Source organism: Octodon degus, unplaced genomic scaffold (genome assembly GCF_000260255.1).
Source record: "Octodon degus isolate 3935 unplaced genomic scaffold, OctDeg1.0 scaffold00126, whole genome shotgun sequence".
Lineage (NCBI taxonomy): Eukaryota > Metazoa > Chordata > Mammalia > Rodentia > Octodontidae > Octodon > Octodon degus.
The window spans coordinates 4,964,578-4,981,982 of NW_004524702.1; the positions used below are offsets into that span (position 1 = coordinate 4,964,578).

Here is a 17,405-nt window from a genome sequence, read left to right on the forward strand (position 1 = left end):
TTGAGATCTTTCTGCCTCAGCCTCCCAGAGTTCTAGTATTATATGTATGCATCCATCTTTTCCTTGAGACATGGTCCCAGCTATGTAGTTCAGGCCAAACTTGAACTCACATATAACCCAGGCTGGCCTCAAACTCAGCAATCCTCCTGCCTCAGTCTCCCCAGGGTTTGGATGATAGGACAGTGCTGGGATTATAGGCATGTGCCACCACACCAGATCTTATTTACCTGTACTTTCAACTATATCCCACTGTATCCATCATTAACTTGGTCTTTAAAATGTAGTTAACTACTTGATCTATATTTGAGAGAAACCTAAGTCATTGTTAGGTTGGAAGTAAATGCAATAAACAAGGCCATGCTCTTTAATGAATCTCAAAACAAAACATTCACTCAAGTCCTTATATTCTTTTTTCTTAATTTATGTATTTGGTACAGGGTCTCGCTACCCAGCTCAGACTCATAGTGATCCTCCTGTTTCAGCTTCCTCAGCACTGGGATTACAGGAGTGTGCCACCATGCCCTGGTGCCCGGGTTTCAGTGGCTTGAGTGGGCCCAGCACGTGTGGTACCAGGGATTAAACTACATCCTTGCACTTGCCAGGCAGGTGCTTAGAATGCTGAGCTGTATCCCAGGCCTGATATCTTAATATTCTAAAACTAGCAGCTATCAAGGTTCCTTATGGAGGGTAGAGTTGGTTTGTTTTATTTTTTGAGACAAGGTCTTGCTACTAGGTAATCCAGGCTGGTCAAAAATTTACAATCCTCCTGCCTAATCCTCGAGTGCTAGGATTATAGGTGTACACAATACCATCCCTGGCTCAATGGAGATTTTAACAGAGGGGCTGAAAGATCAGGGAATGGGGGGAGGGGGAGAAGAATTGAGATCTATCATATACAAGTACAAATTTTCTACGATGGATATGATCATTATGTATATCTAAAATGTATTAACAAGCTTAATTGGACAAAAAGAAGAAAAATTAAAACTGGGCATGGTGGTGCACAACTGTAATCTCAGCACTCAGGGTTAGGCAAAAGGATCTCTGAGAGCTCCAGGCCTGCTTGGGCTACAAATGAGTTGAAGACCAATCTGAACTGCACAGTAAACCCTAAAAAGACCAGGAAAAAAAAAAAAAAAAGACTGATGGTCCATGTTAAATAAGTCTAGAGATCTCTCTCTCTCTCTCTCTCTCTCTCTCTCTATATATATATATATATATATATATATTTGAAGTGATAAATTAGTGAGATTATTGAACACTAGATAATAAATTATACAATTCCAGCATTTGGGAGGTTGTAGGTGGATCACAGCAAGTTCAAGGTCAGCTTGAGCTACACAGGAGTAGCTGATGTACTAGGCAAGCCTGATGTACATAGTGAGACCTTGAGGCAAACAAACATACAAACAAAAAAGACCCACAGACATGTATGGGTTTGTATTTCTGGCAAGCCCATTGCCCTGGGCCGCTCATTGTATCCGATGCCAGAGCACTGTGGCCCTAAATCACTCTGGCCTCTGTGCCCACAGGCTGCACTGGCACTGAAGTAAGCTGTACAGTAGAATCTGGGGAAGATAATAATCATTTCTAATATATTATTATTTAATGTCAAACCAGTGGTAAATAATATTTTACCAATGCTCAAAGGATAGAGGATTACAGTAAAGCAAAGTTTACTAGGAGGAAGATTAAAACAGAATCTCTGTAATACATAGAACATGTGTAAAGGACAACTGAAGATAACAACTGTCCCCCTGCCTTGCGCAGAAACAGAACGAACAGCCAATTTGGGAGAAAAAGGACAAAAACAGCTGAGGCAACTGATAAGACAGGTACACTAGCAGAGAACGGAAAGGCAAGTTAACAATATACTATCAAGGGCTGTGAATACAAGGCTAAATTTGAGCCTAATTCTGAAGGCAACAGAGAGCTATTAAAAGTGTGAGTATGGAAATTACACTAAAAAATTCTACATTTCCTATCTGTCTAGCAATAATGGCAAGAAAACCTAGAAGTAGAAACTAGAGAAGCATTATATAGAACTGGGCTATCTCTACTTCTTAACACCTGTACTGTTATCTTTACCTTTATTTTAAGTAAAGGTATAAGAAAAATGCTTTCTTTTCCTTTTTAAACTTGTCTAATTTTTATACCATGACATGAACCAAAACAAAAAACAAGCTTCTGGGGGAGGGAACCTTCATTAACATTTAAAACAAGGTGAGATAGTTCAGCTAACTAAGCGGCCACTTTGGCAAGCGCAGGGACCAGGGTTTGTTCCTGGTCCCCCATGCCACGCCAGCAGGGCGCATGTGACCAAGTCCGGGTGTGGTGGTGCACACCTGTAATCCCACCCCTGGTGAGGCTAAAAAACAGGAGGATCACAAGTCCAAGCTGCTCCAAACTGCACTGTGAGACCCTCTTATCAAATACATAAATTAAAATAAATAAAAATCAGGTACCTACATCAATAGTTTTTCTGTTAAAAATATGAATATAACTTACATTGATCAGATTGGGTAAAAAAAAATTATCAAGTTTTCTTTTAGCACATTGCTAAGAATTAAACTCAGGGCCTCCTAAAAATTTTAAGCTGGTTGTGGTAATAGCAACACTGAGGGGCAGGGAGATAGCTCAGTAGAATAAGTGCAAGGTCCTGAGTTCAATCCCCAGTACCACAAAAAATAAAAAGCAGCACTGGCCGAGTGTGGGGCTACATAGTTATGTCAAGACAGCTTGAACTGCATAGCAAGACCCTGTTCCGATGAATAAGTTAATTAATGGGCTGGGGAGATAGCTCAGCAGTCTAAGTGCCTGCCTGGCAAGTGCAAGGACCCAGGTTCAATCTCCAGTACTGCATGTGATGAGCTAGCCACCAAAACCTGGCATGGTGGTGCACACCTATAATCCCAGTGCTGGGGAGGGTGACACAGAAAGATCACTGCAAGTCCAAGCTGCATAGCGAAACCCTGTACCAGATAAATAAATGTAAAGTTAATTAAGAAGGTATGTATAGCTCTGATTAGGTTTCATTAGCAAATTTAAGAGAATACATATAATACAAATAAAGAAAAACATATAAGTTGGCACAGACATTACGATTTTTCTGAAACTACAAACAAAAGGACTGAGGTTTGGGAGATGAAGACATTTCATTTTTACACATTTTTGACGTGTTAGGAGTTTTCTCTCATTTTATAGTGAAAGCTAAATACCAATATTTACTTCCCACAACACAAACACTATGAGGAAAAAAATGAGGACTGAATAAAAATTAGTATTACTACATTAATACCAGAAATAAGACTGTATAAAGCACTTAAGCTGTGCCAGATACTATGATATAATGTATAATGTACAAGAGAGTTATCTCTTTATTAATGTTTTCTATTATACACTGAAAGTTTTATGGCCTATAAAAATTGATCTGTAAGTAGGAAAAAAAAGTTAAATTTTACTCAGTCATAATTGTTAATATCTACAAACTTTTTGGGGGCGGGTATTGGGGATTTAACTCAGAATCTTGCACTTGACAAGCAGACACTTATACCGCTGAGTTATCTCCCCAGTCCTTACAAATTTAATAGAAAAGTTAATTAAAAGCAGAGCATTCAAGAGGGCTGGCCACATAGCTCAGCAGATTAAAGTGCCTGCAAGCAGGCACAGGGGCCAGGGGTTCAATCCCCTGCCCTACTGGGCCTGGGCTGGCCCTGGCCCCGCCCCCACCCCCACCCCCAGGGTGCACTGAGATGGCAATTGAGACTGGGCATAGTGGCACACACCTGTAATCCCAGTACTTGGGAGGCTGTAAAAAGGAGGATTACTACGAGTCCAATCTAGTGTTGAGACCCTGAATACCCTGTAGGCCCTTCCCTAAAATACAAAAAAAAAAAAAAAAAAAAAAAGCGAGCATTCTAATTTACTTACCACTCAATCATGAGGAGACGATTAAGACAATCTTCCCCACATGCTACTTCACCTTGAGCTCTTTCCTCTTTGGAAAGAGGTGCACACTCACACTGCATTCGCTTAATATCCCGGTGGGATTTATTCTTCTTTCTATTGAGTAAAATTTCATTACAAATTGTTAAATAAATCTCTGGAAATAGTGTACATATTCATGAGATGTTAATAAGATTTAATGTTAATATAAACAATTATATAAGTTATATAATAAATGTTATATTGAACATTAACATGTGTAAACCTAATAACATTTAAGACATTTTACATTTAATGATTCTCATACATCATTCAAAAGCAAGAAAACATCTAATCAGGGGCTGGGGAGACAGCTCAGTAGAATAAGCGCTTGCCTGACAAGCACAGGGTCCTGAGTTCAATCCCTGGTACCGCAAAAACAAACAAACAAATAAAGGAAAGAAAGGAAACATCTAATCACTAGCACCTGTAAGATGGAAAATCTCTTTAAGAACCACTCTGTAAAAGAGTAACAGGGCAGGCCAAATATGTCAGCAGATAAAAGCACATGCTTAGGCAGACCAGGGGCCTGGCATTTGATCCCCTGGCCTTCCTGCCTGCCACACCCCCACTCCCGGGGGAGAGGGGCACGCTGAGACAGTGATTGAGACTGGGCGTGGTGGCATGCACCTGTGATCCCAGAGCTCAGGAGGCTGAAAACAGCAGCATCACTACAAGTCCAATCTGTGTAATGGGATCCTGTAGATTCTGTACTAAATACATTAAAAAAAAAAAAAAAAAAGAATAGATGCAACTTTAACCTTAGCATATGGGAGGACTGAATGAGTTCAAATCTATCACTCTATGATGTACCCTTTCTCTTCTAGTTTAAGTCAGCTAAGTCTCATGTTTTGGTCAGTTTCAACTGTTAAAAGTCATACTGAGGGGCCTGAGATGGCTCAGTGGAATAAGCGCTTCCCTGGCAAGCTCAATGGCCTGAGTTCAATCCCTGGTTCCACCAAAAGAAAAAAAAAAAAAAAAAAGTCACACTGAGCTCAGGAAAAAAACTGAATTTTCTGAGTTTCTAATGATGACATAGATAGTACAGTTTAAGAATGAGATCTCCAGCTGAGCATGGTGGCATGCAGCACTCTGGAAGGCTGAGGTAGTGGGATACTAAGTTTGAGCCCAGCCTAGGCAAGTCTGCAAAATCTGAAAATAAAAAGGGGTGCTGGGGAAGAGGGAGCTGGAGGTGCAGTTCAGTGTAAAGGATCCAGATCCAATCCCCAGTACTGAAAAAAAATTGAAAAATGAGCCCTCGTGGAGAACAAGCAATTGTGGAAATACAAAGCTGAGAAAAAAAGTTGCTATATTTTTAACTAACAGCTTTATGGGCAACAGAACAAGCAAGACCTCATCGCAAATGAATAAAAATTTAAAAGAATAATAAAATATTTTAGAGGCAAAACTTTCTCAATACAGACAAACTTATTCTGGAGTAGAAAGAAACTTCAAAATTGTTTGGAATCATAAAAACAGGTATTGTAAAGCAAAAGCGAAAATGTGATTACTGGCCTTTTTGTTGTAGTTTACTTTCTTGTTTTTTTTTTATTTGTGTGTGTGTGTGTGTGTGTGTGTGTGCGCGCGTGTGTGGCCAGCTCAGCCCATCAGGGGGTGGGGCTGGCTGGCATGTGGTGCTGGGGGATTGAACCGCGGTCCCTGTGCTTTGCTAAGCTTGTTCTAAGTAGGTGCTTTAGACCACTGAACCATCTCACCAGCCCCATTCTTGTTTGTTTTTTTGAGACAGGATCTCACTATCTAGTTTAGGCTGTCTTTAAACTCACTCTGTAGCCCATGTTGGCCTCCAATTCTCAGCAATTCTCCTACCTCAGCCTCCTGAGTGCTAGGATTAAAGGTTGGTGTCATCTATTTTTTTAACAATGCTGAAAATTTTAAAAAGAAACTAAGGACAACCAAAAAAGATCTGCTTCAGATTAGAAAACTATAACTCACTAACAGGCAGCAAAGAACAGCTATTTTTCATAAATAGTTACCATAATTTCCTACCTCTACTCTGCTTTGCTGTTCAACACTTGTTCTTCTCCCGTTCATTTTATAAAATTCCTAAGGAATACTGTAATTATTTCCACTAAGTTTAGGTAAAAAGAATTGTTCCTCTGGACCAAAGGTACCCTAATGATGAAGAAAACACTTATTTCCATGTGTTTATAAAGTAGTTTTGATGACTCATTTGGCTAACAGGCACAGATTTTTGCCATATGTCCATTTTCACTAAACATAAGACTAATTTTTTCATTATATTCATATTACTTCACAAGAATGTGTGGGTAGCTCCTAAATGCTGAGTTAGCATATAATAGATGCTATATTCTTTTGCAAAGACCCTCTAAAATCCATCAACCTACTCAGACAATTACTAAGAGGCACTGCCCAAGATACCATAAATTTTGAACTGAAACCTAATTTACAACAAAATGTACGTGAACATAGCTGTAATGGGCTCTCTACAACATAAAAAAAAATTATTTAATAGAAAAAAATTATGGTAAACTCTAACTGTACATGAAACCTTGTACATTACCTACAATGGTAGAAAAAAAATTTTAATCTTTTTTTTTTTTGCAGAACCGGGGATTGAACTCAGGCCCTTGCGCTTGCCAGGGAAGCACTTATTCCACTGAGCCATCTCCCCGGCCCCTGAAAAAAATTTTTAACTTAACAAAATTTTGAATACGTTTAAAAGAATGATAGACTGATTCTCAACTTGGAGGAAATTTTCCAAGAGGAGGAAATGGCTAGGTAGGAAAGTAAATATATACAGATATAAAGATTATGTACACATATTTCATAATCACCATTTGCACATCTGTACAAAAAAATAGGATTTTTTTTCCAAAATTTTATTGATAAACAGATAGCAAAAAAAATAGGATTATTAAAGGGTTTAAGTTTGCTTCATAGACTGAGAAACTCTGCTCTACCGTGGACTGTTTTCTGCACCCATATTTTATAACTTTCTTTACAGAAATATTGGATAATCATTTTACCATTTTAAAATGTTAACACTGTTACCAAATTTAATCTATTAAGAATACTTATATCAGGCTGGGGAGATAGCTCAGTAAAATAAGTGCTTGCCTGGCAAGCTCAAGGTCCTGAGTTCAATCCCCAGTACCACAAAAACAAAAAAGAAAAAAAGAATACTTATATCAACTCACAAAAACTGTTGTAATCTAGTTCCCAGTTTATCAAAGTACAAAAAGATATTTCACTATGCATATTTTGGAAAAATAAAAAGTCCAACATAACCAGTTTCCCCAAGAGAAGGCTATTTTGCTGAAGTTTAATTTCATTTTTGGTCATGGTTTTACATTAAAATGAATTGGAAGGGTAGGCAAGATAGCTCAGCAAAATAAGCACCTGCTTAGGCAAGCACAGGGACCAGGGTTCAATTCCCAGCACCACATGCGGTGCCAGCTCCACCCCCCAGGCACACTGAGTCAGCTACACAGACCAGAAGTGGTGGCACATGCCTGTAATCCCAGTGCTGGGGAGGCTAAAAACAAGAGAATCACTACAAGTCAGAGCTGCGTAGTGTGACCCTGTATCAAATACATAAAAGAAAATGAGTCAGCAGATTAAAGCACCTGCAAGCAGGCATGGCAGGGGAGGGTTCAATCTCCAGGGCCTGCCATGCCGGCCCCGCCTCTGGAGCACACTGAGATAGCAACTGAGACTGGGCATGGTGGTTTGCACCTGTAATCCCAGCTCTCGGGAGGCTTTAAACATGCAGATCATGAGTCCAATCTAGTAGTGAGACTCTGAACGCCCTGTAGGCCCTTCCCTAAAAAAGAAAAAGAAAAAAGAAAAGAAAAAATACTTAAAAAAGAAATAAAATAAAAAGGAACTGGAGAGGGGCACGGGAGACAGCTCAGTAGAATAAGTACTTCCCTAGCAAGTGCAAGGGCCTGAGTTCAATCCCTGGTTCACCAAAAAAAAAAAAAAAAAAAAGGAACTGGAGAAACACTAAGCTAGCCTTAATGATAATTTTAAAATCAAGCACCAAATCCTGAGTTCGATTCTTAGTACCAAAAAACCCCAAAAGTAATGAGGAAAAAAATTTATGTGTTTTATAGTACAAAAATTATTATTTTTTTAATTTCCCACCATTCCTAGGAGGGGAATAGAGAAGTCTGGAGATAAAAATCTGTACTATTATATCCAAATCGTCACCAACACTTTTTTTTTTTTTTCCTTTTTGGCGGAACCAGGGATTGAACTCAGACCCTTGCGCTTGCCAGGGAAGCGCTTATTCCACTGAGCCATCTCCCCCGCCCCCACCAATACTTTTCATATAGTTTAATTTTACATTTTATCACAAAATTCTATTTCAGTCTGAAGTTTTGAAAAGTTAACTTAAAAAAAAAAAAGCTGAAATCATGAAAATTAGGCTCACCTTTCTGTTAAATAAACATTTTCTTCAATAAGATCAAAGTAACAAGGCATCTTCCCCTGCTTGGCACATTCCTTCCATCGCTGTGGATCCCTGAAGTCATCCATGACACAGGAAGGTCCAATCAGCTCAGAACCTGGAGCCACAAATGTCTCTCCCTGCTCTATATCCACTCTAACTTTCTTTCTGTCCTGAAGCTCACCATCACTTTCAGAATCACTCTCCAATTCCTGCCGCCGTTTTTTAGGAGGCCCTCTATCTTTAATGTCACTTTTTTCCAGGTTTTTTGAAAAATCTTTTCTTTCATTTATAGCGACAGAGTCCCTAACAGAGTTGCTGCTTATTTCAGGTGCTTGTACTGACCCTTTGTCCTTCTGAAGGGACAGAAGAAATTTATTAGACTGGCTAATAAAGTGAGATTCACCTCGTTGATCCCAATTCTCTTCCTCTTCATGATCATCTGTTAGAGAATCTGGAACCTGCCCTTGAATTCTATCATAAGTGATCCCAGATCCAGGAGGTCTACCTGCTGATCTTGGATCCCAGTAGCCATTGCCTTGCCAGTAGTTACGGTTCCCACCATACTGTTCTGCACTTTGTTGATACTTGTGTGCACCACAGGCTCCATAGCTGCTATCAGGTTGCTGGTATGTGGTGGTAGGCTTTTCTTGTTGAGAGAAGTCCCACTCTAGGTTTCTGAGCTCTTCTGATGAGTACAAGCCATCCATATGAGAGATATCACAAGAAGAAAAAAACTCTGTTTTTCCAAGTCTACTATCTGGCCTGTTAGGGAAAGTGGTCTGTTGCCGAGACTTACTTGGGATATCTTCAAAATCATCAGAAGAATAAACTGGCAGCTCTTCCTGTTGCCTAGAGGATGTTCTGGTTTTTATTATTTCTTCTGAATTTGAGTGACCCAGAAGGTCAGATTTCACATCTGTATGGCTTGTGCTATCAACACCATCATTCTGAGAATGAGCAATTTCAGGCAAGTGGTTATCTACTTGTTTTCTGCCAGACTGCATAAAAGAAATTTCTAGATTCTTCTCTGTACCTTTATGAAAGAAAAACTTTTCAGTTTGAAGACAGCCTTTACTTGCTATATTTTCAAACCTTTCCTCATACAAATGTCTCCTTGACTCCAATCTCTCATCTTCCCAATGGTCAGAATAATGTTTGTAACTCTGATTGCTCCGAGAAGAACATGGACTTGTTTCTTCCATAGGCAAAGTAGAATTCTTTGGCACAACTACAACTGATTGGAGACGGTTTCTTGGAATACTGCTGTCATCTGAATCTGTATCTTCTGAATCACTTTCATCACTTGAACTTTCAGAGGAACCAGAATAATCTTCATGGACAGTAGACACAATTTCAGGGGCATGACCACTACTATCACATTTTAAGGTGTAAGTTCCACTATCATTGTCTTCCATGGTTAAATTCAAATCACAAGAAGAAAGTACAACTTCTGAGTCATCAGATATGTGTGTATGTCCTCTTCTTCCTTCATCTAAAGGGATCTCTGGTCTTCCTCTTCTATCAAGCAATATGGAATTCCCTTCTTCCTGAGCCTCTTGCAAACATTTCCCAGATAGTCCATTATTATGCCTGTTTTCCCAAGAAGCAAATGCCTTTCCTGAATCAGGAAAGCCACTATCTATGTCTAGTCTTTTTTCTTTCCCTGTATGCTTTAGAATCTCTGTGCTTTTTCTACTCTTCAGCATTCCATCCAGAACTGGAGATGTGTTGTCATCATGCTGCAAAAGAGTCAAACTGTCCACTTTTGTTCCTGGGGGAAGACTCTGAAGAGACGAAGCAATACCTGAACTCCCAATAGGTTCATATAAATCATCCAAATGATTAACAGAAGCTGAACTAGTGCTACCAACACTCTGTCTATATTCTCCACATGTAAATTTTGAGTGCTGATCTGTCAGATTTCTCTTATCACATGCAACTGTTTTTGATTCCAAATGTACATTCATCAAGCTATTTGAAGAAATCTTTGTAACTGAAGGCTCAGTATTTTCAGCTTCAGAATAACACAAAGAAAGGTTATTCTCATTTGCAGTATAATACCTATCTGAATCTTTGGTTTTGCAGCAAGAAACTCTTGTATCAATTGGCTCTTTTACTACTGTTTTGGAATAATCTGTGGTCATAACTGGCAAAGACATGTTATCACTGCGTGGTAACACAAGAGGTTCTGTTTCTTTAAATGGACTTTGTGACTTATGCTGTATGCAAGTGTCCTCCGAGTCTTTTTCCTTGCACCTAATATTCTGAAATCCATTTGATGAAGACATGCATGCTCTGACCAAAGGAGATACTTCTGATCCAGTCACACTATCATCAGATGTCATCAAAACGGCATCAGTTTTAGAAGTGCAAAATACCACATCAGATTCTGCCCCAGGAGATCCATTTATATTTAATTCAATGGGACAAAAGTTTCTTAATTTATCATTCTTCACTTTAGATAAAGAGTCTAATTCTTTAATACTATCATGGCTATCATGTCCTATCAATTCTGACTTAAAAATAGGTGATTCATCTAGCTTTTTCAAAGTAGGTGAATCATTTAACCGATTTGATGGAGATGGAGATCCAGTCTTTTCTCTTTCAGGAATTTTACTAATTGTTCTTAATTCACTACCTTTTGAACAAGGAGTCTGTAAACTAAAAGAATGAGACTGTTTGCTTTCCTCATTTAATTCCGCACAACAGAAAGAATTTTTAAATTTGTCAGTCTTGGATATAGACTTTGAAAGGGCAGATTTATAACGGGAAGCACTATAATCATGCTTGGAATATGAGGACCCCCACCGAAATCCCAGGTCACTAGGAGGAGAACAACATCTTTTTATTGCTTCACTTTCTGAAGTCCTTTTGGATTCTCTCTCTAGTTTGGAAGAATACTTTCCTCTTCTCTCTATCTCTAAGTAAGAGGTCTCAGTCTTACAATCCCGATCAGATTTAGAATAGGACGATGTTCTCAGGTCTCGGTAAGAGGAGGAATGAGATGAGGTGCGCCTTGAGTATGTCTTCTTATATTCATCTTCAGAGTCAGAACTCTCTCGTCCCCTGTTATCTGTATACGGCCGAGAATAGCGTGTCCGCTCTCGATATGGGGAGCTCCTATGGTAGCGTCGATCAGAGTCATAATAATGAGATCGCTCTGATCGGGAATAGGATAAACTAGCTCTAGACCCTCTCTCAGATCTGGAACGAGATCTGCTCCTCCTTCGTTCTCTTTCTGATCTACATCGGGAAGATACATACCGAGTGTCTCTTTCAAGTTTTGAGTAGCTAAAATATTTGTCATCTCTTTCTGTTTTAGATCTTGAAGATTTCCCTAAATCTTCATTTTTTAAAGGTGCCGAGTTCTTTTTTATATCTCTTTCTTTTTCAATGCTTGCTGAAACTTTTAAATCATGGGATCTTTGACTGGAGGAAGTCCGTACAGAATCTTCATCAGATTCTGAGCCAAGAAATGTACCTTCAAATTGTAAATATTTCTTCTTAGAACCTGATTTTTTAGAGCTCAGACTAGTCTTAGAACTATCTGGAATTTCTTCTTCCTTCCCAATATGGGAATCTTCTTTTTGTGAGGGAGTATCTACTTGATCATTTGGATTTTGAATTATGTGTTCTTCTACACTGTTAGAGATAATGTCCTGCTTACTATCCGCTTCTAAAGACTCTTGTACAAGTGTAGTTGGCAGTTCTTTCAGAGTTCTAACTGCTACTTCTACTGGTAAGGACAATGGTGCTGCTGTTGGAACTTTTACTGGTGCATGTGGTGAGCATACTGGCTCTGTTATTGGTGCTGGTGATGAGGGTGCTGTGGCTTGGGGAGGTGGAGGAGGTGGAGGTGGAGATGAAGGTGGTGAATCTACAGTTGTTGATTCTGCTATGACTGCTGGTATCTGAACTGTGGAAGGAGATGGAGATGTTACTGCTGAGGTTGTAGTCAACAGTGGCCTGGATGTTACATGAAGCAGATGTTTTTTAAAATGAATTTTGCCCAATTCCACTCTTGATTTTGGTGGTGAAGATTCTTCTGTAGTAGCTGCAGTATCTCCAATGTCCACTTTAATTTTAGGAGTTGAGTCTACTTGAGATAAAGCAGGGGAGTTTGGTGTATCATTTTGCTTTTCATTGCCAAGTGCAGTGAGAAATCTATTCTGCAAAGTTTTTTTTGTAAGGCTGAAGCTGAATGACACCTTCTGTCGTCCTTGTTCCTCCAAATTAACTTTTGTTTTGGTGCCTTTGGGCAAAAACCGACTAGAAGCAACACCTTTGAACATTGGTCCTTTGATGAAACCTGTTTTCTGTACACTTTCAATCTTTGCCTAGAAATAAATGAAACAAAAAATTTCTAATTTAATAAACAGTAGTACTTTCAAATGATCACATCACAATTTAAAATGATCATCAGAAAAAAGTATTATTTTAATTTTGAAAAACATTTTTTGCTAGCAACAAGAACGAATTTTACTATGGTACAGATTTTTTTTTCCAACTACTATGAAATACTCAACAGTATAGAGGACAGTAAAATATACCACTAAATTTTCACTTATACTTTCAACAATTACCAGTATTTTCCCATTCTTGTTTTGCTTATATTTAAAAAAAAAAAAAAAAATCACCTGATTTTGTAGCTTTTTCCAGGCAGTGTTTTTCAACATGAAGTTTTTTAGACTTGGTATATATTTAAAGAACAGGAGCTAACAACCTACTATAAAGACAATTTGACCTTGTACTTTACCTGATTAGAAACAATGGAAATCAATAACACCTATGGCCTCCTAGCATCACATAAAATCAGTTGAGTTTATCATAAAAATACAGATCTGTGGGCCACAGATTAATCTTGGGGATTAATTCAGTAGTTCTAAGATGAAGCAAAAATGTTTGTTTGGGGTATTTGTTTTTATTTTCAGGGTGGGGGTGGTGACAAACACCATAAGCAAGTCTCAAAATCTTCAAACCCCTGGTAAAAGGCAGCCTCCCATCTCATTTATTTATTTTACAGACAAGGTAACCAAATGAAGGCCAAGCCTTCTGCCTTTTTGAAAATTATTTGCCTCAGCACATCATTCTACCTCTACATGGACCACACACAAACTTAGGTAATATCATTTTAGAGTCTGACTCTACTACATGAGTAATTAGATACACAATGATACTTCTCCCTCCATTATTCACCAAACCACCAAAGAAAATAGTGCAAATTAGAAGTTAATGGCATAACCTTTCTCAGTAGTGGGAACTATGGCATAAGTGCCACGGTAGGCTGTTTGTATCCCTGAAAGCTCTACAAGGTTTGTCAACATTGACATAGGTTGTAAAAGAAATTAAAAATCTACACCACAAACTCAAAACTAAACTAAAAATGATATTCTTGTCATCTAAAAATTTTCCAATGGATAATTTTTAATCAACTTTGGCTATTTAAGAATAATTTTTCTCTTCAACACAGTGAAATTCACCACCAATTTTTAAAAGTATAATTCAACTATTCAAATATGAAAATATTTTCATATACATTGGCACAGAATAGTAATTTTCAAATATTTTTCCTTTTTTTGGTGGGTATCAGGAATCAAAACTCAGGACCTTGCGATTGCGGGGCAGACACTGGGCCACTAAGATATATTTCTGGCCTCTCAAACACTTTTTTTTTCCCGGCAGAACCAGGGATTGAACTCAGGGTCTTGCACTTGCCAGGCAAGTGTTTATTCTACTGAGCCATCTCTCTGGCCCTCAAATATTTTTAAGAAATTTTACAGGGGTTCATTCCCCGGGCCTGCCATGCTGGCCCCACTCCCGGGGTGCACTGAGATGGCAGTTGAGACTGGGCATGGTGTCGCGTGCCTGTAATACCAGCATTTGGGAGGCTGTAAACAGGAGAATCACTACAAGTCTGACCTAGTAGTGAGACCCTGAACACCCTTATAGACTCTCCCTTAAAAATATAGAAAAAAAAAAAAAGAAATTTTAAAAGGAAGCTCTAAGAGAAAAACATCAAATCTGTCTCCAGAGCTGCTTTCATTTACCTTTTCTAGAAATCTGAAATAGACCTAATGTTTAAAAATTTTTTTAGCGGGGCATAGTGGCCCACATCTATAAATCCCAGCACTCTTGAAGGGTAGGGCAGGAGGAAGGAAACTTCAAGCACAGTCTGAGACAACTTCATGACTTAGCAAGACTGTCTCAAAACAAAAAATAAAAAGTGGGCTAGGGGTATAATCCTATGCAAAGGCACTGGGCTTAATCCGCAGTACTTCTGTGGGAGAGAGGGAGAAAGGGAGGGAGGGAAAAACTTCATACACATTACAGAATATATTTTACTAAAGTTACTCCAACAGAATAGAGCAACAGAAATGAGCTGCTATATCTCCAAAAAACAAAATCAAGAAAAAAGTATTACTTCATTTTATTTCATATTCAAAATGATAGCTGTAACTTTAAATGTTTTCAGCTGTTACCCAATGTCTAAAATACAGAGGTCAATCCCATAATCACTGAGTGATTACATTACACTTACCTCATTTTCTTCTTCTCTATTTCCATCCAGCCAAGAAAACATGCAAAAGAAAAGAAATTACACTTTAAACTGATTGAGATGAATATTGTTAAAACCAACTTAGTACCTGTAAGTGTATTTATTCTATCTGAACTATCCATTCCATGGCCTCAGATACATTCAGTTTAACAAAAATGGATTGAAGGCAGTAGTATAGAGATCAGAGGTAAAGAATAAAGATTTCCTGCTCTTAAGAAATTCAGTTTCCAGCCTAGTATGGTGGAGCACACCTGTGACCCCAGCACTCAGGAAACTGAAGTAGGAGGATCAAAACTTCAAGACCAGCTTGGGGTACAGAGTATGTTCAAGGCCAGTCTGAACTGGCCTTTGTCTCACACATGAGCACAGCACGGAAGACTCTGTTCTTAAAAAAACAAAGAAAAAAGGGAGAGAGGGAAGGAAACTAACTTAAGTTTCTGTTGAATTACAGAATATACTTTTTACTAAAGTACTCCAACAGAATAAAGCAAATACAGATAGTGTAGTGTCAAAGAAGCAAGCAATCAACTAATTCAGTGAGAGGGTAGAAATACTAAGAATCTTTCCTAAAGAGCGGATTAAGGGTTTTCTCCTTCAGGCGGGCCAGATAGCTCAGCAGATTAAAGCCTGCTTAGGCAGATGTGTGGACGGGGATTTGATCCTGGGGTGCTGTACTGGCCCCGCCCTCCGGGGGCACACTGAGACAGCAACTGAGACTGGGCATGGTGGTGTGCCTGTAATCCCAGTGTTTGGGAGGCTGAAAACAGGAGGATCACTATGAGTCTGATCTATATAATGAGACCCTATAGACTCTGTACTAAATACATTAAAAAGGGGCGGGGGGGGGCGGGGTTTCCTGCTTCTCTGCTTGTTTTGCTGTAGTAAGAATTGAACCAAGGGTGCTCTACCATTAAACTAGATTCTCAGCCTTTTTAATTTTCCTTTTTTTCAAGATGTCTCAGTTGGATGACATGATGCATACAGGAGGTCCCAGCACCCAAATGGCTTAAGTAGGACAATCACAACTTCAAGGCCAGCCTGAGCCACACAGTAGGTTCAAAGCCGACCTGAAGCATATAACAAGACCTTGGCTCAAAAAAGACACACACACACACACACACACACACACACACACACACACACACAAACCCAGGTGACTTTAAACTTGTAATTATCCTGCCTCAGCCTCTTGAAATCCTGGGAACATACAAGACTATACCTCCAAACCTGGTTAAAGGATTAATTTTGGCTGTAGGGGAGAACTCACAGGGGCATGGGGGGGGGGGTACAAATGTCTCTCTCACACACACACACGAAGTATATATGTTTTATGTCTACAACAGTTCAATGTTTAATCTGGTATGGTGGAATTCACCTAGCACTTGGGTGGCTGAAGCAGAATGATCCCAGATTTCAAAGCCAGCATAAGCTACATAGTAAGTTCAAAGCCAGCCTACTACATACACAAGGATCTGTCTTTAAAAAATAGTCCTACGCTACTTGAGTATAAGGTTATTGGCAAAAACAAGCCAACAATCAAGTAGAATAGGGAGCAGTGGCCAGGTTCACAAATTAACTTTTTCTATCTTATGAATTAATCAGTGACTCTCAATATTTTAATTTTTAAAGATTTTTAGGGGCTTGCCAGTTAGCTCAGTTGTTTAAAGTGCTTGCTTGGGCAAACTCAGTCAGGCGCAGGAGACCCCAGTTCCATCCCCAGTTCCCCATGCCACACCAGACCTGCCCTTAAGGGAACCTGAGCCAGTCAAAAAAAAAAAAAAAAAAAAAAAAAAAAATCCTAGGGCCTGGTAGATAACTCAGGAGAGTAAGTGCTTGCCTGGCAAGCACAAGGTCTTCAGTTCAATCCTCAGTATTGCAAAATAAATAAACAAGTATTTTTGAAAATCACTTACTATTTATTTATTTGGCACAGGGTCTCACTACACAGCTTGGACTCGTAGTGATTCTCCTATCTCAGCCTCCCTAGGGTTGGGATTACAGATCTACACCACCATGCCTGGCTTCAGTTGGGGTTCTAGAGCCAGCACAGGATGCAGTACTGGGAATTGAACCTTGCACTTGCCAGGCAGGTGCTTAGACTGCTGAGCTATCTCCCTAGCTCTGGTTCTCAATATTTTAGAAACAATTCAATAGTCCTTTTGCTAAATCCAAGATGCTCCAAATCACAGGACATCTGCTCCATATATCCTAGTGCATGGCTCATTGAGCTTAAAGGTAATCCTAACTGGGAGGAAACGAACACCAAAAATCTTGGATATACTAAAGCACCATACTATGCTGAAGAACTATCTACACCAGGGAGAAGGTAAACAACAAAAAGGCCTGACAGCCAAGCAGGTATTTCAAGCTGACTGATTTGTAGGCTGTGTGTGGCAAGAATCAAATACAACAATCTTTTTTTAATATATA

At 39.1% G+C, this 17,405-nt stretch overlaps 1 protein-coding gene and 1 non-coding gene across 7 annotated transcripts in view; one reads left to right on the forward strand and one right to left on the reverse strand.

Annotated features, from left to right (window-relative positions):
* The window catches only part of Setd2 (SET domain containing 2), a 106,390-nt gene extending 91,417 nt beyond the window's left edge, over positions 1 to 14,973 (reverse strand). For 4 of the 6 annotated variants that reach the window (XR_002817974.1, XR_002817975.1, XR_002817976.1 and 1 more), the window contains exons 1-3: positions 14,958 to 14,968; positions 8,402 to 12,756; positions 3,931 to 4,062 (exon numbers count right to left, since the gene is read on the reverse strand). Coding sequence is in view for 3 of the 6 variants with exons in the window: in XM_023700657.1 (XP_023556425.1) it covers positions 3,931 to 4,062; positions 8,402 to 12,711 (4,442 nt within the window). In the remaining 3 variants the exon portion in view is untranslated. Of the gene's footprint in view, positions 1 to 3,930; positions 4,063 to 8,401; positions 12,757 to 14,957 lie in introns of all 6 variants that reach the window. The other 2 variants (XM_004640783.3, XM_023700658.1) reach the window with 1 other exon arrangement.
* LOC111812511 lies at positions 1,431 to 1,564 on the forward strand. The gene has a single exon (XR_002818003.1). It is a non-coding gene; the product is annotated as a small nucleolar RNA SNORA42/SNORA80 family (small nucleolar RNA).
* Positions 14,974 to 17,405: the final 2,432 nt, after the last annotated feature.